We start from the raw sequence: 26,253 nt of genomic DNA, 5'->3' as shown, positions 1-26,253 counted from the left end.
CAGCGTCCGAGAGTTAAATATTTAGTTTGATAAAAAAATAAAATGTGCATTATGTTTCAGCGGAAGATCAACAACCGACGCGTCTGACGTCACACCCGGTCAGGAAGGAGCGCAGCAGAGCACGCTGTTTAGAGGACACACTTTATACTTTATTATACCATAGTTTATATCTTATACATATATATAGTATAATATATAAGTACATGCGGGCTCAGGGAGCGGACTACATGTGACCAGATTACGTCATCAGAGATAGAACAGGTAACTGTTCATTGATTGTAATTGAACTGTCCTGAGTCATTGTATACACACACATATACACACACATATACACACACATATACACACACATATACACACACATATACACACACATATACACATATATACACATATATATACACATATATATATATGTATATATATATGTGTATATATATATATATATATATATGTGTATACATATATATATATATATATGTGTATATGTATATGTAAATATCTCTCTGACGTTCAGTAACAACATGTTGTTTATTTTCTCTTGTTATTGCCCCCCACCCCCCCCATCACAGGTGTGTGGTTTGGTCAGTGTAACCTGACAGAGAGTGGGGGGGCCCAGTGAGACCAGTGACTGTAACCAGTTCTCCCCTCTGTTGTTCAGGGTGGTGTGTTCAGGGCCAGTTGGAGAAGGGAAACATGCTGAAGCTGCTGGGGGTGCTACGGGGGGTTCGCGTCCCTGCTGCAGCCCGGGCAGGGTCACTGCAGGGTCCTGTCGGGGGGCTTCTCCTGGGGGGCCGAGGTCTGAGCGGAAGAGCTGGGAGGAGCTTCAGGGGGGGGTGCACCGTGGACCCCAGGCTCGAGGAGAACTTCGTGTTCGTGGACTTTACAGGTGAGACCGGAGGGGGTGGGGCCTCAAAGGTCTAATGGGGGGGGGTGTCAGGGACTGGAAGTTAACGGTCTTCTTCTGTGGTGGTTCAGATGCAGAGCCTGAGGCGGAGAAAGACCTCCTGCCTCCCCCCTCGGCCACCCCTCCCTCCGCTGCCCCCTCACCTCAGAGGCTGCGGGCTCTGGAGCTGCAGCTGCATGCACTGGGGGGCGAGGCCACAATGCAGGGGGCGGGGCCTGAGACGCAGGGTGCGGAGCTGCTCTTTGAGGACGTGGACTTCCCTGGGGGGGACAGCGTGGCGTCCATGAAGAAGAAGAAGAAGAATAAGAAGTCGGGATGGGGGGTGCACCGGGTGGTGGGGGTGCCGGACTCCTCGGAGCCGGTGAGCGACACCAGCTGCTCGGGCTGCGGCGCCCTGCTGCACTGCACCGCCGCCACCGCCCCTGGGTACCTACCCAGCAACAAGTTCAAGGAGCTGCAGCAGGGGGGTGGTCTGGGGGGGGCCACCTGCCAGCGGTGCCACCTGCTGACGCACCACCGGCAGGCACTGCAACTACAGCTGTCGGCACAGGAGTACGCCACTGTGGTGAGGAGACTCCGCCCCCTGCAGGCGCTGCTGCTGCTGGTGGTCGACTTGCTGGACATCCCCGACTCCCTCCCCCCCGACCTGCTCAGCATGGTGGGGGACAACAAACGCATCGTCGTCCTCGGCAACAAGGTCTGATTTCCTTTATCCAGTTATCCATTAGAGTAAACAACAATAAACGTTTATAAGACGGCATCATTCAGATTCCTTTCCAGGTGAAATATTGGGTAAATAAGCAATTCATTTTGATTGGCTGTTCTACCCGGCAACCAGGTGGACTTGCTGCCGGGCGACGCCCCCAACTACCTGCAGCGAATCAGACGGCAGCTGGTGGCGTACTGCGCAGCGGCCGGGCTGCATGTGAGCGACGTGCAGCTGATCAGCGCCAAGACGGGCTTCGGGGTGGAGGAGCTGATCTCCCGCCTGCAGCGCACCTGGAGTTACCGTGGCGACGTCTACCTGGTGGGCAGCGCCAACGCCGGGAAGTCGTCGCTGTTCAACGCGCTGCTGCAGTCCGACTACTGCAAGAGCCGTGCCACAGACCGCCTGCAGCGCGCTACCGTCTCCCCCTGGCCCGGTGAGACGCCCCAAAGCTGCATTAATACCTGTTACCTGTGTGGTGCGTTCAGGGACCACTCTGGACCTGCTGTGCTACTGTGGTCAGTTCAAGGACCATTCTGGACCTGCTGTATTACCTGTGGTTTCTTTGTGGTGCGTTCAGGGACCACCCTGAGCCTGCTGTATTAACTGTGGTTTCTGTGTGGTGTGTTCAGGGACCACTCTTGACCTGCTGTATTAACTGTGGTTTCAGTGTGGTGCGTTCAGGGACCTCTCTGGACCTGATGTATTAACTGTGGTTTCAGTGTGGTGTGTTCAGGGACCACTCTGGACCTGATGTATTAACTGTGGTTTCTGTGTGGTGTGTTCAGGGACCACCCTGGACCTGCTGTATTAACTGTGGTTTCTGTGTGGTGTGTCAGGGACCACACTGGACCTGATGTATTAACTGTGGTTTCTGTGTGATGCGTTCAGGGACCACTCTGGACCTGATGTATTAACTGTGGTTTCAGTGTGGTGTGTTCAGGGACCACTCTGGACCTGATGTATTAACTGTGGTTTCAGTGTGGTGCGTTCAGGGACCTCTCTGGACCTGATGTATTAACTGTGGTTTCAGTGTGGTGTGTTCAGGGACCACTCTGGACCTGATGTATTAACTGTGGTTTCTGTGTGGTGCGTTCAGGGACCACTCTGGACCTGATGTATTAACTGTGGTTTCTGTGTGGTGTGTTCAGGGACCACCCTGGACCTGCTGTATTAACTGTGGTTTCTGTGTGGTGTGTCAGGGACCACACTGGACCTGATGTATTAACTGTGGTTTCTGTGTGATGCGTTCAGGGACCACTCTGGACCTGATGTATTAACTGTGGTTTCAGTGTGGTGTGTTCAGGGACCACTCTGGACCTGATGTATTAACTGTGGTTTCAGTGTGGTGCGTTCAGGGACCTCTCTGGACCTGATGTATTAACTGTGGTTTCAGTGTGGTGTGTTCAGGGACCACTCTGGACCTGATGTATTAACTGTGGTTTCAGTGTGGTGTGTTCAGGGACCACTCTGGACCTGATGTATTAACTGTGGTTCTGTGTGGTGCGTTCAGGGACCACTCTGGACCTGCTGAAGTTCCCCATCATCAACCCAAACCCCCACAGGATGTTCAGACGGGAGGAGCGTCTGAGGGAGGAGAGGGAGGGGGCGAGAGAACTGACGGGGGAGGAGAGAGAGAGGCTGAAACACCTGAGCCAAGAGGGGTACCTCATAGGTGAGGGCGGGGGTCAGGGAATCAGAACCCTGTTATCTGTCCCGGAGTGAATGTGATGTAAGAGGAGGCAGAATAAATCCTCACCTTTCTCCCCCCCAGGTCATGTAGGGAGGACATTCCGCTCCTCCCCCCCCCCTAAAGATGAGATCCAGTTTGACCCAGACAGACTGGCTTTTGGGGAGGAAGAGGGGGAGACCATGAAAGGTGAGAGAGGGTCTCAGTGTGGACAGCAGGGGGGGGTTGACCTCATGACTGACTCAGTGTGGATAGCAGGGGGTGGGGGGTTTGACCTCAGGACGGACTCAGCGTGGAAAGAAGGGGGGGGGTGACCTCAGGACTGACTCAGCGTGGACAGCGGGGGGGGGTGACCTCAGGACTGACTCAGCGTGGACAGCGGGGGGGTGACCTCAGGACTGACTCAGTGTGGAAAGAAGGGGGGGGGTGACCTCAGGACTGACTCAGCGTGGACAGCGGGGGGGTGACCTCAGGACTGACTCAGCGTGGACAGCGGGGGGGGGTGACCTCAGGACTGACTCAGCGTGGACAGCGGGGGGGTGACCTCAGGACTGACTCAGCGTGGACAGCGGGGGGGGTGACCTCAGGACTGACTCAGCGTGGACAGCGGGGGGGGGCTTCCAACCTCTACGTTAAACCTGAGGGAGGGGCTGCCTTTTGGTAGGGGGCATTGAGAACCCCCCCAAAAGATCCCATTGTTGACCAGAGGTCCTAAACCTTAATCCAGACTACTCCCCCAGTCCTCCCACCCTCTGTTAATGATATGAATGCTGTCTCCCAGCGGCCCCCCCCTCCAGCAGCAGGCAGCAGGATAGCGAGTTGAGGCAGGGGAACTGGCTATACGACACCCCCGGGATCCTGAAGCAGCGTGACGTGAGTCTGTACAGATCATGCCAGCAACATGTGTTTGTCAGGCTGTGGTTAACCCCCCCCGGCCCCATCCTCAGGTGCTGGGGCTGCTGTCCCAACAGGAAGTGACCTCAGTGGTCCCTTCTCAGGCTCTGGTCCCGAGGACCTTCGTCCTGCAGCCGGGGTCCAGTCTGCTGGTGGGGGGGCTGGCCCGCATCGACTTCCTGCAGGTACCCCCCCCCCCCCCCCCCCCCCCCCCCCCCCCCCCCCCTTATTACTGTGTGTTAGACCTCAGCTCATTAGTGATAATAATGCTGGCTTCTCCTCAGGGGGGGGGGGGCCTGCTGGTTCTCAGTGCTGGTCTCCAGCCAGATTCCAGTCCACATTTCCAGTCTGGAGAGGGTCCAGGGGGTCTACCAGAAACATGCAGGACACCAGCTTCTGGGGGTGAGAGAGAAAGAGAGAGAGATTGAGAGCGAGAGAAAAAGAGAGAGAGAGTGAGAGCGAGAGAAAAAGAGAGAGAGAGTGAGAGCGAGAGAAAAAGAGAGTGAGAGCGAGAGAAAAAGAGAGAGAGAGTGAGAGCGAGAGTGAGAGCGAGAGAAAAAGAGAGAGTGAGAGCGAGAGAAAAAGAGAGAGAGTGAGAGCGAGAGAAAAAGAGAGAGAGAGCGAGAGAAAAAGAGAGAGAGAGTGAGAGCGAGAGAAAAAGAGAGAGAGTGAGAGCGAGAGAAAAAGAGAGAGAGAGTGAGAGCGAGAGAAAAAGAGAGAGTGAGAGCGAGAGAAAAAGAGAGAGAGTGAGAGCGAGAGAAAAAGAGAGAGAGAGCGAGAGAAAAAGAGAGAGAGAGTGAGAGCGAGAGAAAAAGAGAGAGAGTGAGAGCGAGAGAAAAAGAGAGAGCGAGAGAAAAAGAGAGAGAAAGAGAGAGTGAGTGAGAGCGAGAGAAAAAGAGAGAGAGCGAGAGAGAGAGGAAAGGGTATTCTGGTTCTGATCTCTGTTGTGTTCAGGTCCCTGCGGGGGGGTCGGAGCGTATGAAGGATTTCCCCCCCCTGGTTCCTCAGGACTTCAGTCTGCAGGGAGTCGGGTTTAAGGAGGCGGCTGCCGACCTCAAGCTGTCCTCTGCAGGTAACTTTATTAACAACACTCTTTATTAACAACACTGAAACTTTATTAACAACACTCTTTATTAACAACACTCTTTATTAACAACACTGAAACTTTATTAACAACACTCTTTATTAACAACACTCTTTATTAACAACACTCTTTATTAACAACACTGAAACTTTATTAACAACACTGAAACTTTATTAACAACACTCTTTATTAACAACACTCTTTATTAACAACTCTTTATTAACAACACTCTTTATTAACAACACTGAAACTTTATTAACAACACTCTTTATTAACAACACTGAAACTTTATTAACAACACTCTTTATTAACAACACTCTTTATTAACAACACTCTTTATTAACAACACTGAAACTTTATTAACAACACTGAAACTTTATTAACAACACTGAAACTTTATTAACAACACTCTTTATTAACAACACTCTTTATTAACAACACTCTTTATTAACAACACTGAAACTTTATTAACAACACTCTTTATTAACAACACTGAAACTTTATTAACAACACTCTTTATTAACAACACTGAAACTTTATTAACAACACTGAAACTTTATTAACAACACTGAAACTTTATTAACAACACTGAAACTTTATTAACAACACTCTTTATTAACAACACTGAAACTTTATTAACAACACTGAAACTTTATTAACAACACTCTTTATTAACAACACTGAAACTTTATTAACAACACTGAAACTTTATTAACAACACTGAAACTTTATTAACAGCACTCTTTATTAACAACACTGAAACTTTATTAACAACACTCTTTATTAACAACACTCACACTATTAACAACACTCTTTATTAACAACACTGAAACTTTATTAACAACACTCTTTATTAACAACACTGAAACTTTATTAACAACACTCTTTATTAACAACACTCTTTATTAACAACACTCTTTATTAACAACACTGAAACTTTATTAACAACACTCTTTATTAACAACACTCTTTATTAACAACACTGAAACTTTATTAACAACACTCTTTATTAACAACACTGAAACTTTATTAACAACACTGAAACTTTATTAACAACACTCTTTATTAACAACACTCTTTATTAACAACACTCTTTATTAACAACACTCTTTATTAACAACACTGAAACTTTATTAACAACACTCTTTATTAACAACACTCTTTATTAACAACTCTTTATTAACAACACTCTTTATTAACAACACTGAAACTTTATTAACAACACTCTTTATTAACAACACTGAAACTTTATTAACAACACTCTTTATTAACAACACTCTTTATTAACAACACTCTTTATTAACAACACTGAAACTTTATTAACAACACTCTTTATTAACAACACTGAAACTTTATTAACAACACTCTTTATTAACAACACTGAAACTTTATTAACAACACTGAAACTTTATTAACAACACTGAAACTTTATTAACAAGACTCTTTATTAACAACACTGAAACTTTATTAACTGAAACTTTATTAACAACACTCTTTATTAACAGCACTGAAACTTTATTAACAAGACTCTTTATTAACAACACTGAAACTTTATTAACAACACTGAAACTTTATTAACAACACTCTTTATTAACAACACTGAAACTTTATTAACAACACTCTTTATTAACAGCACTGAAACTTTATTAACAAGACTCTTTATTAACAACACTGAAACTTTATTAACAACACTGAAACTTTATTAACAACACTGAAACTTTATTAACAACACTCTTTATTAACAACACTGAAACTTTATTAACAACACTCTTTATTAACAGCACTCTATTAACAACACTGAAACTTTATTAACAACACTCTTTATTAACAACACTCTTTATTAACAACACTGAAACTTTATTAACACACACTGAAACTTTATTAACACACACTGAAACTTTATTCACACACTGAAACTTTATTAACACACTGAAACTTTATAAGTCACACACTGAAACTTTATTAACACACACTGAAACTTTATTCACACACTGAAACTTTATTAACACACTGAAACTTTATTAACACACTGAAACTTTATAAGTCACACACTGAAACTTTATAAGTCACACACTGAAACTTTATAAGTCACACACTGAAACTTTATAAGTCACACACTGAAACTTTATAAGTCACACACTGAAACTTTATTAACAACACTGAAACTTTATAAGTCACACACTGAAACTTTATTAACACACACTGAAGACCCTTAAAGGATGAACTAACAGGTCCTGGTCTCTGGATCTGCTTCAGGCTGGGTGGCGGTCACGGCGGCGCCGGGCGATCAGCTGACACTCCGGCTCCACGGCCCGGCGGACGCTGCCTTCTCTCTCCGGACCCCCCCCCCTGCTCCCTCACCTGGTCAACCTGAAGGGAGAGAGGATCAGGAAGTCTGTCGCCTACAGGACACTGAAGCATGCAGCGCTGCAGAGGAAGGAGCAGAAGAAGAAGAAGTGACCTGCAGACAGACGGACGGACAGATGGAGACAAACAGAAAGACAGACGGACAGAGAGACAAACAGAACAGTGTTGGCCTCCACTATTCAGGGGTCAGAGGGCTACTGTGTGACCCCCATGCTTGTTTATAGTACTGTTTGTTTTTTGAAGGATTGTCTATCAATAAATAATGACACATGTTGATTATTGAATCTTTATTTCATCAAAAGAAAAGCAGAATAAAACATGGTTAATAACTCCTGAGAGAAACTCAGAGGACAACACGCGTTGTTCAGCTTTAATAACTACCTGTGTTCCATAGTGATGTCGCTGTGTTCCATAGTGATGTCGCTGTGTTCCATAGTGATGTAACTGTGTTCTATAGTGATGTCACTGTGTTACATAATGATGTCACTAGTCTCTACTTTAACAAAAAACATCAGGGGAGGAAACAGATCAGTATTTGTCATGAGCAGGAGACATCTGCAGAACGGTTAGTCTGTCTCTCAGTATGTCTCTCAGTCTGTCTCTCAGTATTTCTCTCAGTCTGTCTCTCAGTATGTCTCTAGAGTCTGTCTCTCAGTATTTCTCTCAGTATGTCTCTAGTCTGTGTCTCAGTATGTCTCTAGAGTCTGTCTCAGTCTGTCTCTAGAGTCTGTGTCTCTCTAGGGTCTGTCTCAGTCTGTCTCTAGAGTCTGTGTCTCAGTCTCTCTCTAGAGTCTGTCTCTCAGTATGTCTCTAGAGTCTCTCTCAGTCTGTCTCTCAGTCTCTCTCTAGAGTCTGTCTCTCAGTATGTCTCTAGAGTCTGTCTCTAGAGTCTGTCTCTCAGGCTCTCTCTAGAGTCTATCTCAGTCTGTCTCTCAGTCTGTCTCTAGAGTCTGTCTCTCTCTAAAGTCTCTCAGTCTGTGTCTCAGTCTCTCTCTAGAGTCTATCTCAGTCTCTCTCTAGAGTCTATCTCAGTCTGTCTCTCAGTCTGTCTCTCAGGCTCTCTCTAGAGTCTGTCTCAGTCTGTCTCTAGAGTCTGTCTCTCAGTCTGTCTCTCTCTAGTCTCTCAGTCTGTGTCTCAGTCTCTCTCTAGAGTCTATCTCAGTCTGTCTCTCAGTCTGTCTCTCTCTAAAGTCTCTCAGTTTGTGTCTCAGTCTCTCTCTAGAGTCTGTCTCTCAGTATGTCTTTAGAGTCTCTCTCAGTCTGTCTCTAGAGTCTGTCTCTCAATCTCTCTCTAGAGTCTGTCTCTAGTCTGTCTCTCAGTCTGTCTCTAGTCTCTCTCAGTATGTCTCTAGAGTTTGTCTCTCAGTATTTCTCTCAGTCTGTGTCTCAGTCTCTCTCTAGAGTCTGTCTCTCAGTATGTCTCTAGAGTCTCTCTCAGTCTGTCTCTAGAGTCTGTCTCTCAGTCTCTCTCTAGAGTCTGTCTCTCAGTCTGTCTCTAGAGTCTCTCTCAGTCTCTCTCTAGAGTCTGTCTCTCAGTCTGTCTCTAGAGTCTCTCTCAGTATGTCTCTAGAGTCTGTCTCTCAGTCTCTCTCTAGAGTCTGTCTCTCAGTCTGTCTCTAGAGTCTCTCTCAGTATGTCTCTAGAGTTTGTCTCTCAGTATTTCTCTCAGTCTGTGTCTCAGTCTGTCTCTAGAGTCTGTCTCTCAGTATGTCTCTAGAGTCTCTCTCAGTATGTCTCTAGAGTCTGTCTCTCAGTCTCTCTCTAGAGTCTGTCTCTCAGTCTGTCTCTAGAGTCTCTCTCAGTATGTCTCTAGAGTCTGTCTCTCAGTATTTCTCTCAGTCTGTGTCTCAGTCTGTCTCTAGAGTCTGTCTCTCAGTATGTCTCTAGAGTCTCTCTCAGTCTGTCTCTAGAGTCTGTCTCTCAGTCTCTCTCTAGAGTCTGTCTCTCAGTCTGTCTCTAGAGTCTGTCTCAGTCTGCTTGATATTAAAATTAATATAAAGAGGACAGGGGGCTTTGGTTTATATTGCAGTATTTACACCTCCTCTCCACAGGGCCCCCTCCTCTCCACAGGGCCCCCTCCTCTTTACAGCGCCCCTCCTCTCCACAGGGCCCCCTCCTCTCTACAGGGCCCCTCTTCTCCACAGGGCCCCCTCCTCTCCACAGGGCCCACAGCTGATTGTCAAAAGCACTGGGTTTAAAATAAACAATATTGAAACAGACAGGCATTTCATCGGGCCTCAGATTTATGATTTAGAAATGATGCAACACAAAACAGAGCTGCTCCCAGACCTGGGGGTCTGGGGGTCTGAGGGTCTGAGGGGAATCACACAACATAATTCAGAGGAAAAACACATCTATCATTTCTGGAGGAAAACTGTTGAGTTTATAAAGTCAAAAAAGAGCAAAACATTTCAATCTGACCAAAGAAAGGATGTGCTGCTCCTCTTCTGGATGTTCTCTAAACATGATGGATTTAGTCTGAGAATATTAAAGTGGACTTCTCTTACTTTAAACACTAAATTAGTTTTTTCTCCTCAAATAACAAATGTAATGTGAGCGCTGCTCAGCTCCTCTGTGACTCTCTGACCCTCACACTGCCCCAACACTCCAACATCGTCCTGACTCTATATCCCTCCGCACGACAAAAAGCCTTTCTAGAAAAAAGGAGTATCTTCTCCTCACTGTGAATTTAATCTGAGAGAATATTCAGGTTTACTTCTCTTACTGAAAACTAAATGACACGTTAAAACTCTGAGTCTTCCAGATGATGTTTTCTATACTCTGAGAGTCTTCCAGATGTTCTCTGATATTGAAGGTTATTCTCAGGGTTATTTCTGAGAGGGTCTCCTAGTATCGCGTCCTCCTTCTGCTCTGTAATGTAACCTGTACCTGTCTGTGTTCACGACCCCGTAAGAACAGGAGGTTGATAGGAAAGTAGTCCCAGGTCAGAGTCCAGCTCAACGGCTGCTCAGCTTAGTGTTAGTTCACCAGAGTCTGCACGGCGGGGTCTTCATTCCTGGGCCTTGGCGCTGCCATCCTGCATGAAGTACACGTTGACGAGGTGGCGGTTCAGGTGGCGCCGGTACACCACCTCCAGGGGGAAGGTGCGGTCGCAGAAGATACACAGGTGGCTCTTGAGCTCCGTGGGGGTCGGGATCTCGTCGGTGGGCGTCTCCGGGTCGTTGGCCATCTTGCACGACCGTGCTCCATTGAGTCCGGAGTCGTCGCTGCCCTCAGAGGCGCTGTCACTGATGTCACTGCCCCCCTCCTGGCTGCTGTGGACGCCCTCGTCGTCCTCTGCGTCGGCAAGTTTGCTCCGGCCTGGCATCACCAGAGAGGGCGGGGGGGGTTTAACGAATGTTGGCACAGAGCGGTCTTCAGCCGGAGAAGGCGTGTCCTCACCAGAGCTACAGGGGGGGGAAACCTCCATCTCCTTTGAGGTTTTGGTCAGAGTCGGTTCTGGAACTGATGGAGGGGTTTCTCCTGCTGAGATCTTCTTCTTTTTCTTCGCGGGGCTGGTTCCTGTCTCAGAGGATATGGTTCCTATTAGGCAGGGCTCGGAGGATGTAGTTCCTGTCTCTGAGGATAGGGTTCCTGTCTCTAAGGGTGTGGTTCCAGTCTCTGAGGATGGGGTTCCTATCTCTGAGGATAGGGTTCCTGTCTCTGAGGGTGTGGTTCCTGTCTCTGAGGGTGTGGTTCCTGTCTCTGAGGGTGTGGTTCCAGTCTCTGAGGGTGTGGTTCCTGTCTCTGAGGTTGTGGTTCCAGTCTCTAAGGGTGTGGTTCCAGTCTCTGAGGATGGGGTTCCTATCTCTGAGGATAGGGTTCCTGTCTCTGAGGGTGTGGTTCCTGTCTCTGAGGGTGTGGTTCCTGTCTCTGAGGGTGTGGTTCCAGTCTCTGAGGATCTGGTTCCGAACTCTGAGGATTTGGGTCCTGTCAGGCACGGCTCGGAGGTTGTGGTTTCTGTCTGGTGGTCTGGCTGAACGTCTGTGGATGGACTGAGGACTGAAGGCTTCTGGTCCTTCTCTGCATCCACAGTTTGTTTAAGGTCTGTGGATTTCTTGGTCTTCTTGGTCTTCACGGTACTCGTCCCGTTGGACATGCTTGTGGACCGAGTCGCCTCGCTTGTCTTCTTGGTTTCTTCTGAAGCAGGTTTCTTCACTCGTCGGGTCTTGGATGGAGTCTCAGACGAGGAGTTCCTCGAAAGATCAAGAGCTTCCACTACTTTCCTCTTCCTGGTCTTTTCCTTCTGAGGTTTCTCAGGAGAGACGGGGTTCTGCTCAGCTTCTTTGACTGGCTCTGATATATTCTCAGACTTCTTTGATGCAGACTTCCTCGGCTTGTTGAGGGTTTTGTTCTCTTTTCCACCTCCATCGTTCTTCTTCCTCTCAGGGATCAGCTCATGCTCCTCCTTCGACCTCATCACTCCCACCTCCTCCGGTCTTTGTGGTTCTTCTGTTTCTTTCTTGGGTTTGGTTCCTGTAACTTGTTCTTTCACGGCTGTTTTCCCCACCGGCATTTTCTTGACGCGTCTCTTGGCCTTGTCCGGGACAGGAGTCTCTGTCTCTAGAAGGTTCTTGTTGACCTTCTCGTTCTTCTTCTGCCTTGTTGTGACCTTCTTCTCTGGTTCCACCTTCACCTTCTGAACCTTCTCTTTCTCAGGAAGGGCGGTGGTTTTCTTTGGGGTCTTGTCCAGCACCTCGCTCTGCAGAGATTGGTTGATGCTGGGCTTGATCGACAGATTGATGGGGCTCGACTCCAGATCCTTGTCCACGTCGTTGTCCTCCATGTCGAAGTCCTCGTCCACGCCGGATGAATTATCCATCTTGCTTGTTCTGGCTCCTGCGTTTTCCTCGCCACTGTGTTTCTTGTTGCGCAGCTTGACCTTGGAGACGTCCAGGACCACATTGCAGCCGGCGTGTCTGGACTTCAGGTGGTACTGCAGGTTGCACTTCTTGGAGGCGGCGTACTTGCAGAGCGGGCAGACGAACTGGCGAGGGTTGAGGTGCAGTTCCACGTGCTTCTTGTAGTTGCTGCGGTCGGCGGTCTTGTACTCGCAGTACGGGCAGGACAGAGGTTTGGGTCCGTTGTGGACCTGCCGGGCGTGGCGGGTCACCTCATGCTGGTTGGCCGCTAGGTAGTTACAACTCTCACACTTGAAAGGACGCTCACCTGCACACAGAAAGTAAAACAGAGGTCAAACTTCTGCAGGAAGTAATGAGAGGGTACAGGCGAGACAGCCAAGGAATTCATGCAGCAGCACTTCATGCAGGAAGCCTCATTCCTTCAGGACCTGCAGGCATATCCGTCTGCCCTACGTCACTACAGATCTACCCTGACATTCTGTTCTTGGTTATCTTGTTCTATTTACAGACTCATGCATGCACTCAGTCTCTGACAACAGCAGCTCATTGTATTTCTCTGACATGTTTCTATTCATCTCTTCCTGCAGTACTGCATATCAGTCTTTCAACAATCTGCACCGTTTGACTGATTCAGGGCTTATTCTGTCAGGCTGATCTGCTTCAGTGTGGACACTCACTCAGGTACACAACACAGGTACACAACACACACAGGAAGACAACACACACACAGGAAATGACAGCATGTAGTTCTTATCACGTTACCATGAGAATCCAACAGCGAGCGCTTCAGTGAGAGCAACACAGACATGTTAGCATTGAGAGACGAGAACACATGTCACATCAGCAATCACATGCTACTACTGCTAACTACTGCTAACTACTGCTACTACTGCTACTACTGCTACTACTGCTAACTACTGCTACTACTGCTACTGCTACTGCTACTACTGCTAACTACTGCTACTACTGCTAACTAATGCTACTACTGCTACTGCTAACTAATGCTACTACTGCTACTACTGCTACTGCTACTACTGCTACTACTACTACTGCTAACTAATGCTACTGCTGCTAACTACTGCTACTACTGCTACTGCTGCTACTACTGCTACTACTGCTACTGCTACTACTACTACTACTGCTACTACTGCTACTACTGCTAACTAATGCTACTACTGCTAACTACTGCTACTACTGCTAACTACTGCTACTACTGCTACTGCTACTGCTAACTACTGCTAACTAATGCTACTACTGCTACTGCTACTACTGCTAACTAATGCTACTACTGCTAACTACTGCTACTACTGCTAACAAATGCTACTACTGCTAACTAATGCTACTACTGCTAACTAATGCTACTACTGCTACTACTGCTACTACTACTACTGCTAACTAATGCTACTACTGCTAACTACTGCTACTACTGCTAACAAATGCTACTACTGCTAACTAATGCTACTACTGCTACTACTGCTACTACTGCTAACTACTGCTACTACTGCTACTGCTAACTACTGCTAACTAATGCTACTACTGCTAATGCTAACTAATGCTACTACTGCTACTACTGCTACTACTGCTAACTACTGCTACTACTGCTACTGCTAACTACTGCTAACTAATGCTACTACTGCTACTGCTACTACTGCTAACTAATGCTACTACTGCTAACTACTGCTACTACTGCTACTACTGCTAACTACTGCTACTACTGCTACTGCTACTGCTACTACTGCTAACTACTGCTACTACTGCTAACTAATGCTACTACTGCTACTGCTAACTAATGCTACTACTGCTACTACTGCTACTGCTACTACTGCTACTACTACTACTGCTACTACTGCTAACTAATGCTACTGCTGCTAACTACTGCTACTACTGCTACTGCTGCTACTACTGCTACTACTGCTACTGCTACTACTACTACTACTGCTACTACTGCTACTACTGCTAACTAATGCTACTACTGCTAACTACTGCTACTACTGCTAACTACTGCTACTGCTACTGCTAACTACTGCTAACTAATGCTACTACTGCTACTGCTACTACTGCTAACTAATGCTACTACTGCTAACTACTGCTACTACTGCTAACAAATGCTACTACTGCTAACTAATGCTACTACTGCTAACTAATGCTACTACTGCTACTACTGCTACTACTACTACTGCTAACTAATGCTACTACTGCTAACTACTGCTACTACTGCTAACAAATGCTACTACTGCTAACTAATGCTACTACTGCTACTACTGCTACTACTGCTAACTACTGCTACTACTGCTACTGCTAACTACTGCTAACTAATGCTACTACTGCTAACTAATGCTACTACTGCTAACTAATGCTACTACTGCTACTACTGCTACTACTGCTAACTACTGCTACTACTGCTACTGCTAACTACTGCTAACTAATGCTACTACTGCTACTACTGCTACTGCTACTACTGCTAACTAATGCTACTACTGCTAACTACTGCTACTACTGCTAACAAATGCTACTACTGCTAACTAATGCTACTACTGCTACTACTGCTACTACTGCTAACTACTGCTACTACTGCTACTGCTAACTACTGCTAACTAATGCTACTACTGCTACTGCTACTACTGCTAACTAATGCTACTACTGCTAACTAATGCTACTACTGCTACTACTGCTAACAAATGCTACTACTGCTAACTAATGCTACTACTGCTAACTAATGCTACTACTGCTAACTACTGCTAACTAATGCTACTACTGCTAACTACTGCTACTACTACTACTACTACTACTGCTACTACTGCTACTACTGCTAACTAATGCTACTACTGCTAACTACTGCTACTACTGCTACTGCTGCTACTACTGCTAACTAATGCTACTACTGCTAACTACTGCTAACTAATGCTACTACTGCTAACTACTGCTACTACTACTGCTACTACTGCTACTGCTACTACTGCTAACAACAACTACTACTGTTGACTCAGTTCAAGACAGGAATGTAGACCTAGGTCAGGTTGGGTCGGTTCAAAGTCAAATACAAGTTCAATGTAGTCCAATACAGTACGAGTCCTAACAAGTCTTAAGGTGACGTCACTGAGATCTACCATCTCTGGTTTTGACTCACAAGTCCTTCTATGATTCTGTGGAGTTTAAACCCCCAGACTCAGGACTGGAGACCAGCAGAAATCTGGTTAGTACTGGTTAGTGCATGTTATTGAGGTTAGAGTGTGGACGACTGACCTGAGTGAGTCCTCATGTGGCGGGTCAGATGGGTCTTCTGAGAACTGGAGTAGTCGCAGTACAGACACTGAAAGGGACGCACACCTGTACAACACACACACACACACACACACACACACACACACACACACACACACACACACACACACACACACACACACACACACACACTAAGAATGTGCAACAGAAGGAAACAACACAACTTTATCTGTAAAGCACTTTAAAACCTCCAGACAGAGATCTGTTCAGAGGAACACATACCTGAATAAAACAAAGAGACCAACAGTGAGTTAGTGAGTGAGTGAGTGAGTGAGTGAGTGAGTGAGTGAGTACCTGTGTGTGTCCTGATGTGCTGGATGTAGTTGCTCTTGCGGTCGCTGAAGTATGAGCACTGGCTGCAGGTGTGCAGTTTGCTGGGGAAGTGATTCCTCAGGTGCTTCCTCCAGTGGTACTGACTGACTGTGGTGTAGGGGCACAGCGTGCACTTAAACACCCTGCAGACACACAAACACTTAATACCAAGATAGCGTGCACTAAGACACCCTGCAGACACACAACTGGTGGTCCGGGTCTCACCTGTGGTCCTGGCCCTCCTTGCTGTGGTGCTTCAGGTGGGCAATGTAGTGGTCGTATCGGTTGGTGTTGTACCCGCACCGCTCACACCGGATCAGCCCTTTGATGTCTCCTGCACCCGCTTCCCCCCCGCTCTCCGCCTCCCCGCCCGACAGCGCCCGGGACTCGGGGGACTCGGCCCCGCTGGCCCGGGTCCTACTCCGGCCCTCCACCCGGTTCACCACCCTCATCTTGCTCGCCCCATGGGAGCCCAGGTGCTCCACGAAGTCCCGCTCGCTCTGGGCCTGGAAGTGGCAGGGCTTGCAGTGGAAGGGCTTCTTCTTCTTGGTGCTCTCCGGCGGGAGGGCGGGACTCTGGTGGCGCTCGGCACTCTGCTTGGGGGTTTTGGTGCTGGCGGGGGGGCGAGACAGATCCTCAGCCTTATCCCCAGCCTCCTCAGTGTCGTCTCCTGCAACCGCGGGGCTCGGACCCGGAGACTCAGGGTACTCCACGATGCACACCTCTCTGTGGTTCTGGCTGTCGTAGCTGTACCTGAGCACACAGGAGGGTTAGGGCTGGGGACTGGGACAAATACAGACTGAGACAGAGACAGACTGGGACAGAGACAGCCTAGGAAAGACTGGGACATGTTGAGGATCATTTGGACTCGTCCTCACCTGATGAGGCTCTCCTCCTCGCTGTCGGAGTAGCTGCAGCCCACCGTCTTCAGCTCCATCATCTCTTTCTCCTCCTCTGCGCCTCCCTCCGCCGTCACCGCCGCCACGTTGGCCAGCATCACCAGCTGGGGGGGGGGCAGGTCGCTCTGAGCCCCGTCGGCAGGAAACACTGGGAACAGCATCTGAGCCGCCATGTGGACTCGAGGAGAAGCTGAGGACACAACGAGGGGGAGAAGCTGAGGACACAACGCGGAGGAGAAGCTGAGGACACAACGAGGAGGAGAAGCTGAGGACACAACGAGGTGGAGAAGCTGAGGACACAACGAGGAGGAGAAGCTGAGGACACAACGAGGGGCAGAAGCTGAGGACACAACGAGGAGGAGAAGCTGAGGACACAACGAGGGGCAGAAGCTGAGGACACAACGAGGAGGGGAGGCTGAGGACACAACGAGGGGGAGAAGTTGAAAGCACAACGAGGAGGGGAGGCTGAGGAGCAGTTTCTCCTCCTGTTCTGAGGAGGAGCTTATCTTAATAACTTTACTCTTTGATAATAATCTATGACACATACCCACACACAGTGAGTAAAAAGGCATTAAAGTGAGTATAAAGTGAGTATTAAGTGAGTATAAAGTGAGTATAAAGTGAGTAAAGGGTATTAAGTGAGTATAAAGTGAGTATTAAGTGAGTAAAAGGCATCAAAGTGAGTATTAAGTGAGTATAAAGTGAGTATTAAGTGAGTAAAAGGCATCAAAGTGAGTATTAAGTGAGTATAAAGTGAGTATTAAGTGAGTATAAAGTGAGTATAAAGTGAGTAAAGGGCATTAAAGTGAGTATAAAGTGAGTATGAAGGCAGTATAAGGTGAGTATTAAGTGAGTAAAGGGCATTAAAGTGAGTATAAAGTGAGTATTAAGTGAGTATAAAGTGAGTAAAGGGCATTAAAGTGAGTTATAAAGTGAGTATGAAGGCAGTATAAGGTGAGTATTAAGTGAGTAAAGGGCATTAAAGTGAGTATAAAGTGAGTATTAAGTGAGTAAAAGGCATCAAAGTGAGTATTAAGTGAGTATAAAGTGAGTATTAAGTGAGTAAAAGGCATCAAAGTGAGTATTAAGTGAGTATAAAGTGAGTAAAGGGCATCAAAGTGAGTATAAAGTGAGTATTAAGTGAGTATTAAGTGAGTAAAGGGCATTAAAGTGAGTATTAAGTGAGTATTAAGTGAGTAAAAGGCATCAAAGTGAGTATAAAGTGAGTATTAAGTGAGTAAAGGGCATCAAAGTGAGTATTAAGTGAGTATTAAGTGAGTAAAGGGCATTAAAGTGAGTATTAAGTGAGTATTAAGTGAGTAAAAGGCATCAAAGTGAGTATAAAGTGAGTATTAAGTGAGTATAAAGTGAGTATTAAGTGAGTATAAAGTGAGTATAAAGTGAGTAAAGGGTATTAAGTGAGTATTAAGTGAGTAAAGGGCATCAAAGTTAGTATTAAGTGAGTATTAAGTGAGTAAAAGGCATCAAAGTGAGTATAAAGTGAGTATTAAGTGAGTAAAAGGCATCAAAGTGAGTATTAAGTGAGTATAAAGTGAGTATTAAGTGAGTAAAAGGCATCAAAGTGAGTATAAAGTGAGTATTAAGTGAGTATAAAGTGAGTATTAAGTGAGGTAAAAGGCATCGAAGTGAGTATAAAGTGAGTATTAAGTGAGTAAAAGGCATCAAAGTGAGTATAAAGTGAGTATAAAGTGAGTATTAAGTGAGTATAAAGTGAGTATGAAGGCAGTATAAGGTGAGTATTAAGTGAGTATAAAGTGGAGTAAAGGGCATCAAAGTGAGTATAAAGTGAGTATTAAGTGAGTATTAAGTGAGTAAAGGGCATTAAAGTGAGTATTAAGTGAGTATTAAGTGAGTAAAAGGCATCAAAGTGAGTATAAAGTGAGTAAAGGGCATCAAAGTGAGTATAAAGTGAGTATTAAGTGAGTATTAAGTGAGTAAAGGGCATTAAAGTGAGTATTAAGTGAGTATAAAGTGAGTAAAGGGCATCAAAGTGAGTATAAAGTGAGTATTAAGTGAGTAAAGGGCATTAAAGTGAGTATTAAGTGAGTATTAAGTGAGTAAAAGGCATCAAAGTGAGTATTAAGTGAGTATAAAGTGAGTATTAAGTGAGTAAAGGGCATCAAAGTGAGTATTAAGTGAGTAAAAGGCATCAAAGTGAGTATTAAGTGAGTATAAAGTGAGTATTAAGTGAGTAAAAGGCATCAAAGTGAGTATTAAGTGAGTATAAAGTGAGTATTAAGTGAGTAAAGGGCATCAAAGTGAGTATTAAGTGAGTATTAAGTGAGTATTAAGTGAGTATTAAGTGAGTAAAGGGCATCAAAGTGAGTATTAAGTGAGTAAAAGGCATCAAAGTGAGTATAAAGTGAGTATTAAGTGAGTAAAAGGCATCAAAGTGAGTAATTAAGTGAGTATAAAGTGAGTATTAAGTGAGTAAAAGGCATCAAAGTGAGTATTAAGTGAGTAAAAGGCATCAAAGTGAGTATAAAGTGAGTATAAAGTGAGTATAAAGTGAGTAAAGGGGGGTAAAGGAAAAATGAGTTTTTAAGTAGTATAAAGGGGGTTAAAGGGAGTAAAAAGTGGTATTGTGAAAAAGGGTAGTATTAAGTGAAAAAAGGATAAAAAGTGGTATAAGTGGTATAAAGTGGAAAAAAGGAGTATAAAGGGGGATTAAGTGGTTTAAAAGTGATATGGGTGAGTATTGTGATAAAAGGCATAAAAAGGGTATTAGTGGAAAAAGGGAGTAAAAGGCTAAAAGTGATATAAGTGAGATTAATGAATAAAGGGTAAAAGGGGTATAAAGGGTATTAAGTGAAAAGGGAGTTTTAAAATTGAGTAAAGGCATCAAATGGTATTAATGAGTATAAAGTGAGAAAAGGCTCAAAGTGGTTTTAAGTGAGTATAAAGTGAGAATTAAGTGAGAAAAGGGCATAAAGGGTGATTTAAAAGTGAGTATAAAGTGAGTAAAGGGAGTAAAGCATCAAAGTGAGTATAAAGTGATTTTTAAGTGGAAAAAAGGGGCATCAAGTGGGTATAAAATTGAGTATTAATGAGTAAAAAGGTGGTTTTAATGAGTAAAAAGGGAAATTTAAAGTGAGAAAAAGGGATAAAAGTGAGTTTTAATGATATAAAGTAGTTTAAAGTAGTAAAAGGTCAAGGGGTTAAGGAATAAGTAGTATAATGAGTAAAACAAAAAGTGGTAAAAAGTGAGTATTAAGTGATTTAAAAGGTCAAATGAGTATAAAGTAGATTAAGTAGTATAAAGTATTAAGTGGTAAAGGGATAAAAGGGTATGAAGTGGTAAAAAGTGAGATTAAGTGAGAAAAAAGGCATAAAAGTGAGTATAAAGTGATTTTAAGGAGTAAAAAGGCCAAATGAGTATAAGGGTATTAAGGGGGTATAAATTTAATAAGTGATAAAGGGTCAAGGTGGTATTAAAGTGAGTAAAAAAGGCATCAAATGAGTAAAAGTGAGTTTTAATGAAAAAAGCTAAAAGTAAAGTATAAAGTAGTTAAGTGGAAAAAGGGGTAAAAGGAGTAAGGGCTCAAGGTGGTTTAAAGTAGTATAAAGGGGTATTAAATGAGTAAAAGGCATCAAAGTAGTTAAAGGGAAATAAGTAGAAAAAGGGCATAAGGGTATAAAGAGAAAAGTGAGTAAAAGTAGATTAAGGAGTAAAGGCAAAAAAGTAGTAATAATGATATGAATGGTAAAATGGTATTGTGATTTTAAGTAGAAAAGGGGCACAAAGGGGTATTAATGAGTATTAAGTGGAAATTTAAGGGGTAAAAAGGGAGTAAATGGAAAAAGGGCATCAAAGTGATATTAAGTGGTATTAAGTGTTAAGGTATAAAGTGATTTTAAGGAAAAAGGCTCAAAGTGGTAAAAAGGGGTTTTAAATGGGAAAACTAAAAGGGTATAAAGTGGTATTAAGGGTTAAAGTGAGTTTTAAGTAGAAAAGGCAAAAAGTGAGTAAAAAGGTTTTTAAATGTATAAATGGTTTTAAATGATAAAGGGGATAAAAGGGGTATAAAGTAGTATTAATGGTTTTAAAAAGTGAGTAAAAGTGATATTAAGGATAAAAAGGCTCAAATGATAAAAATGAGTATAAATATATTAAGGGTATTAAGTAGTATAAAGTAGTAAAAAGTGAGTAAAAGGTCAAATGAGTAAAAAGGAGTATTAAGGGGTAGAAGTGATATGAAGTGAGTAAAAGGCATCAAAGGGTATAAAGTGAGTTTTTAGTGATAAAAGGTATAAGGGGTTTTAAGTGAAAAAAAGGCATCAAATGGTATTAATGATTAAAGTGGTTTTAAGTGGTAAAAGGCACCCAAAGGATTAAAGTGGATAAAGTGGTAAAAGGATATAAAGTGATATAAAGTATTTTAAAAGTGAGTATTAATGAGAAAAGGGGCATAAAATGATATTAAGGGTATTAAGTGAGTTTAGTTAAAAAAGTGGTATTAAGTGAGTAAAACACAAAGGGGGTAAAAGGGTAAAAAGTGAGTAAAAAGGCTCAAAGTGATTAAAGTGATATTAAGTGGGTAAAAAAGTGATATTAAGTGGAAAAAGGATAAAATGAGTATAAGTGAGTAAAAGGGTTTTAAGTGAGTTAAAGTGGATTTAAGTGGAAAAAGGATCAAAGTGAGTATAAAGTGAGTAAAATGGATTAAGTGAGTATTAAGGAGAAAAAAGGAGTATTAAGTAAAAAAAGGCTTCAAAGTGAGTATAAAGTGAGTATAAGTGGGAAAGGGCTCAAATGAGTATAAATGAGTATTAAGAGTAAAAATGAGTATTAAGTGAGTAAAGGGCATCAAAGTGAGATAAAAGGGAAAAAGGGGGCTTGATGAGTATAAAATGAGATAAAGTGGTAAAGTGGTATTAAGGGTTTTAAAGTGATTTTAAAAGGAGTAAAGGATCAAAGTGATATAAGGGAATAAAGGATTAAAGTGGTAAAAGAGATTAATGGAAAAGGGCACCCGTGAGTATTAAGTGATTGAAGGAGTATAAAGGGAAATAAAGGGCATTAAAGTGGTATAAAGGGAGTATAATGATTAGTAGTAAAAGTGGTTGAAGGAAAAAGGGGATTAAAGTGATATAAAATGAGTTAAGTGATAAAAGTAAGAAGGAGTAAAGGGCTTTAAAGGGTAAAAAAGTGATTAAAGGGGGGAAAGGCATAAAGTGAGATAATGGAGAAGTGAGTATGAAGTGAGATGAGTGAGAAAAAGGGATTAAAGTGATTGAGTGAGTAAAGGGGCTTAAATATAGAATGGTAATGGTATAAGGGGTATAAAGTGATAGAAGGAGTAGAAGGAGAAAAGGGGCATTAAAGTAGATGATGAGTATGAAGTGAGAAAAAAGGGTTAAAAGTGAGTAGAAGTGAGTAAAAGGGGTTAAAGGAGTATAAAGTGAGTAAAAGGAGTATGAAGGGGAAAGGGGGCTAAATGGTATAAGTGAGTAGGGGTAAAGGGGAAAAAAGGGGATTAAAGTGATATGAAGTAGTATAAGGGGTAGAATGGTATGAATTAGTAAAAGGGCATTAAAGGAGTTAAGTATATGAATAGTATAAAGGATAAAGGGAATAAAAGTGATAGAAGTGAGTTTTAAGTGATATGGTGATTAAAGGGTTGAATGAGTAAAGGCTTAAGTGAGTATAAGGGGGTAAAGGCAAAAGTGTAGAAGTGATATAAGGTATAAGGAGTAAAATGATTGAAGTAAAAAGGGCATTAAATGAGTATAAGGATATAAGAGATAAAGTGAGTAAAAAGGAAAAAGGGGCATTAAATGAGTTTTAAGTAGTATGAAGTGAGTAAAAATGAGAAAGTGAAAAAGGGGCTTTAAAGGGATATGAAAGAGTATAAGGGGTAGAGTGAAAAAGTGATAAAGGGCTTTTAAAGTGATATAAGTGAAAAAGGGGCATTAAATGGTATGAATGATATTAAGTGAGTAAAGTGATTAAAAAAGTGAGTAAAGGCATCAAAGTGTATAAGAGTAAAAAGTGAGAAAGGGGCTTTAAAGTGAGTATGAAGGGTATGAAGGGTAAAGGGCATTTAAATAAATAAGTGAGAAAAGGGGCTTTAAAAGGATAGAAGGGTAAAAGGAGTATAAGTGATAAAGGCAAAAAAGTGAGTAGAAGTGAGTATGAAGTGAGTATGAACTGAGTATGAAGTGAGTATGAAGTGAGAAAGGGCTCAAAAGGGGTATAAAGTGGTAAAGGGCTTTAAAAGTGAGTATAGTGAGCATTAAGTGATATGAAGTGATAAATAGTAGATGAGTATAAGGAGTTGAAGGGGTAAGGGATTAAAGTGAGTATAAAAGTGAGTATAAAGTGAGTAAAGGGCTTTTAAAGTGAGTAGAAGGGATTAAAAATGAGTAAAGGGTTTAAAGAGATAAAGTGAGTATAAGTGGGGAAAGGGCATAAAAAGGAGTATAAAGTAAAAAGGGGCATTAAATGGTAGAATGATATTAATGGTAAATGAGTATGAAGTAGTATAAAGGGTATAAGTAGTAAAGGGCTTAAAAAGTGGTATGAATAAAAAAGGGGTTAAAGGGGTATAAGGATATTAAGTATATGAAGTGGTATGAAGGAGTATGAAAGGTATAAGGAGAAAAGGGCATAAAGTAGTAAAGGAGTTAAAGTGAGAAAAGGGGCTCAAAGTGATATAAGTGAGAAAAAGGCATAAAGTGAGTATGAAGTGATATTAAGTGGTATAAGTGGTATAAGTGAGTATGAAGGATATGAAGGATTATTAAGTGAGTATTAAGGAAAAAGGGGCACAAAGTGGTATAAATGAATAAAGTGGTATAAAGTGGTATGAAGTATAAAAAGGAGTAAAGGCATAAAAGTGAGTATAAGTGGTAAAGGGAAAAAAAGGGTAGAAGGGGTATTAAGGTATGAAGGGAAAAAGGGTATGAATGAGTATGAAGTGAGTATGAAGTGATTAAAGTATAAGGGCTTAAAGGTATAAGGAGAAAAGGGCATTAAAGTGTATAAGTGAGAAAAAGTGAATGAATAGTAAAAGTGGGAAGTGAGTATTAATAAAAGTGAGTATGAAGTGAGAAAAGGGCAAAAAGTGATTGAATGAGTTTTAAGTGATTGAAGTGAGTTTTGAGTGAGTATGAAAGAGTAAAAGTGAGAAAGGGCATCAAGTGATAGGTGAGAAAGGGATAAAGTGATTATAAAGGGGATATGAATGGTAAAGGGATTTAAAGTGATATAAGTGGTATGAATGAAAAAGGGGCACAAATGATATGAAGGGGATAAGTGGGGATGAAGGAAAAAGATATGAAGTTATAAGTGGAATTAAAGTGAGTATGAAGTGGTAAAGGCAGTATAAGGCATTGAAGTGATAGAAGCAGTATGAAGGCAGTATACGGCATTAAAGTGGTACAGCCTGTCCGGGGCAGCGGTGTTCTCCTTGGTCCTGATCGGTTATTAAAGTGTTAATAAAGCCTTAAAGTGATTTCAAAGTGATTTAAAGTGATTCATAATTTACTGAAAGTGAGTATAAAGAATATAAAGTGAGTCTAAAGATAGCAAATAGTGATTTATAGAGTTTATACAGGGATTTAAAGTGTTGTTCTCTCCTTGGTCCTGATCAGCCCCGGACAGCGCCTTCCTCTCAGACTCCATTTTCCCTCAAACTAACAACTACTTTCCGGGTGTGTTTCTGCGGCTGGAGAGCCACTAACAGCCCGGGACCGAGCACCGGGACCCCGGGAGACTCACCTTCAGATCGGAGCGACTTTCCTCCTGTGGTCCTGTTCTTTCCTCCTCTTTATCTCCTCTTTCGATCCACTTTCTGAATCGTTTTCCTCGACGAACAGCAGAAACACAAGTGAAGAAGTTTCCGCAAATTCCTGCACACTGACGCAGGGCAGCTGACGTCATCACGTCGCCCGGGAGCGAGCTGGCTTAATACGGAAGAGGATAAGGGCCACGCGAGGAAAACTGCTGGGATGTGAAGAGTTAAAACTACTTTAGATAAAGGATGAGAAGAGATATTATAAAACCACTTTAGATAAAGGAGAAGAGTTAAAACTACTTTAGATAAAGGATGAGAAGAGATATTATAAAACCACTTTAGATAAAGGAGAAGAGATATTATAAAACCACTTTAGATAAAGGATGAGAAGAGATATTATAAAACCACTTAAGATAAAGGAGAAGAGATATTATAAAACCACTTTAGATAAAGGAGAAGAGATAAAACCACTTTATATAAAGGAGAAGAGTTAAAACCACTTTAGATAAAGGAGAAGAGATAAAACCACTTTATATAAAGGAGAAGAGATAAAACCACTTAAGATAAAGGAGAAGAGATATTATAAAACCACTTAAGATAAAGGAGAAGAGATATTATAAAACCACTTTAGATAAAGGAGAAGAGATATTATAAAACCACTTTAGATAAAGGAGAAGAGATATTATAAAACCACTTTATATAAAGGAGAAGAGATAAAACCACTTTATATAAAGGAGAAGAGATAAAACCACTTTAGATAAAGGAGAAGAGATAAAACCACTTTATATAAAGGAGAAGAGATAAAACCACTTAAGATAAAGGAGAAGAGATATTATAAAACCACTTTATATAAAGGAGAAGAGATAAAACCACTTTAGATAAAGGATGAGAGATAAAACCACTTTATATAAAGGAGAAGAGATATTATAAAACCACTTTATATAAAGGAGAAGAGATAAAACCACTTTAGATAAAGGATGAGAAGAGATATTATAAAACCACTTAAGATAAAGGAGAAGAGATAAAACCACTTTAGATAAAGGAGAAGAGATGTTATAAAACCACTTTATATAAAGGAGAAGAGATATTATAAAACCACTTTATATAAAGGAGAAGAGATAAAACCACTTTATATAAAGGAGAAGAGATAAAACCACTTAAGATAAAGGAGAAGAGATAAAACCACTTTATATAAAGGAGAAGAGATATTATAAAACCACTTTATATAAAGGAGAAGAGATAAAACCACTTTAGATAAAGGAGAAGAGATATTATAAACCACTTTATATAAAGGAGAAGAGATAAAACCACTTTAGATAAAGGAGAAGAGATATTATAAAACCACTTAAGATAAAGGAGAAGAGATAAAACCACTTTAGATAAAGGAGAAGAGATAAAACCACTTTATATAAAGGAGAAGAGATAAAAACACTTTAGATAAAGGAGAAGAGATAAAACCACTTTAGATAAAGGAGAAGAGATAAAACCAC

General features: G+C 42.7%; 2 protein-coding genes across 6 annotated transcripts; one reads left to right on the top strand and one right to left on the bottom strand.

Moving 5' to 3' along the window:
* Positions 1-88: 88 nt before the first annotated feature.
* Positions 89-7,924, top strand: noa1 (nitric oxide associated 1). The gene is given in 12 exon segments (XM_063876174.1): positions 89-261; positions 662-889; positions 979-1,604; positions 1,746-2,049; positions 3,127-3,288; positions 3,388-3,492; positions 4,085-4,176; positions 4,251-4,383; positions 4,484-4,599; positions 5,152-5,269; positions 7,538-7,623; positions 7,625-7,924. Coding segments are annotated over 11 exon segments (2,052 nt in total). The 5' UTR covers positions 89-261; positions 662-696; the 3' UTR covers positions 7,742-7,924.
* rest (RE1-silencing transcription factor) lies at positions 7,921-24,904 on the bottom strand. 5 transcript variants are annotated; one of them, XM_063876168.1, is made up of 6 exons: positions 24,748-24,904; positions 16,983-17,193; positions 16,330-16,857; positions 16,087-16,247; positions 15,754-15,837; positions 7,921-12,817 (listed from the first exon to the last, which is right to left on the bottom strand). In XM_063876168.1, the coding sequence occupies exons 2-6, from the start codon at positions 17,174-17,176 to the stop codon at positions 10,659-10,661; spliced, it is 3,126 nt and encodes a 1,041-aa protein (XP_063732238.1). In that variant the 5' UTR covers positions 17,177-17,193; positions 24,748-24,904; the 3' UTR covers positions 7,921-10,658. The 5 variants fall into 5 exon arrangements, with proteins under 5 accessions (XP_063732238.1, XP_063732242.1, XP_063732241.1 ...); XM_063876172.1 differs by having other exon boundaries at positions 16,330-16,851; XM_063876171.1 differs by having other exon boundaries at positions 16,983-17,243; positions 24,748-24,876.
* Between the last annotated feature and the right edge of the window lie 1,349 nt (positions 24,905-26,253).

The sequence above is a fragment of the Eleginops maclovinus genome, chromosome 23 (assembly GCF_036324505.1).
Source record: "Eleginops maclovinus isolate JMC-PN-2008 ecotype Puerto Natales chromosome 23, JC_Emac_rtc_rv5, whole genome shotgun sequence".
Taxonomy (NCBI): domain Eukaryota; kingdom Metazoa; phylum Chordata; class Actinopteri; order Perciformes; family Eleginopidae; genus Eleginops; species Eleginops maclovinus.
Note: the sequence above shows the minus strand (reverse complement) of the source record. Positions and strands in the feature narration are given on the sequence as shown.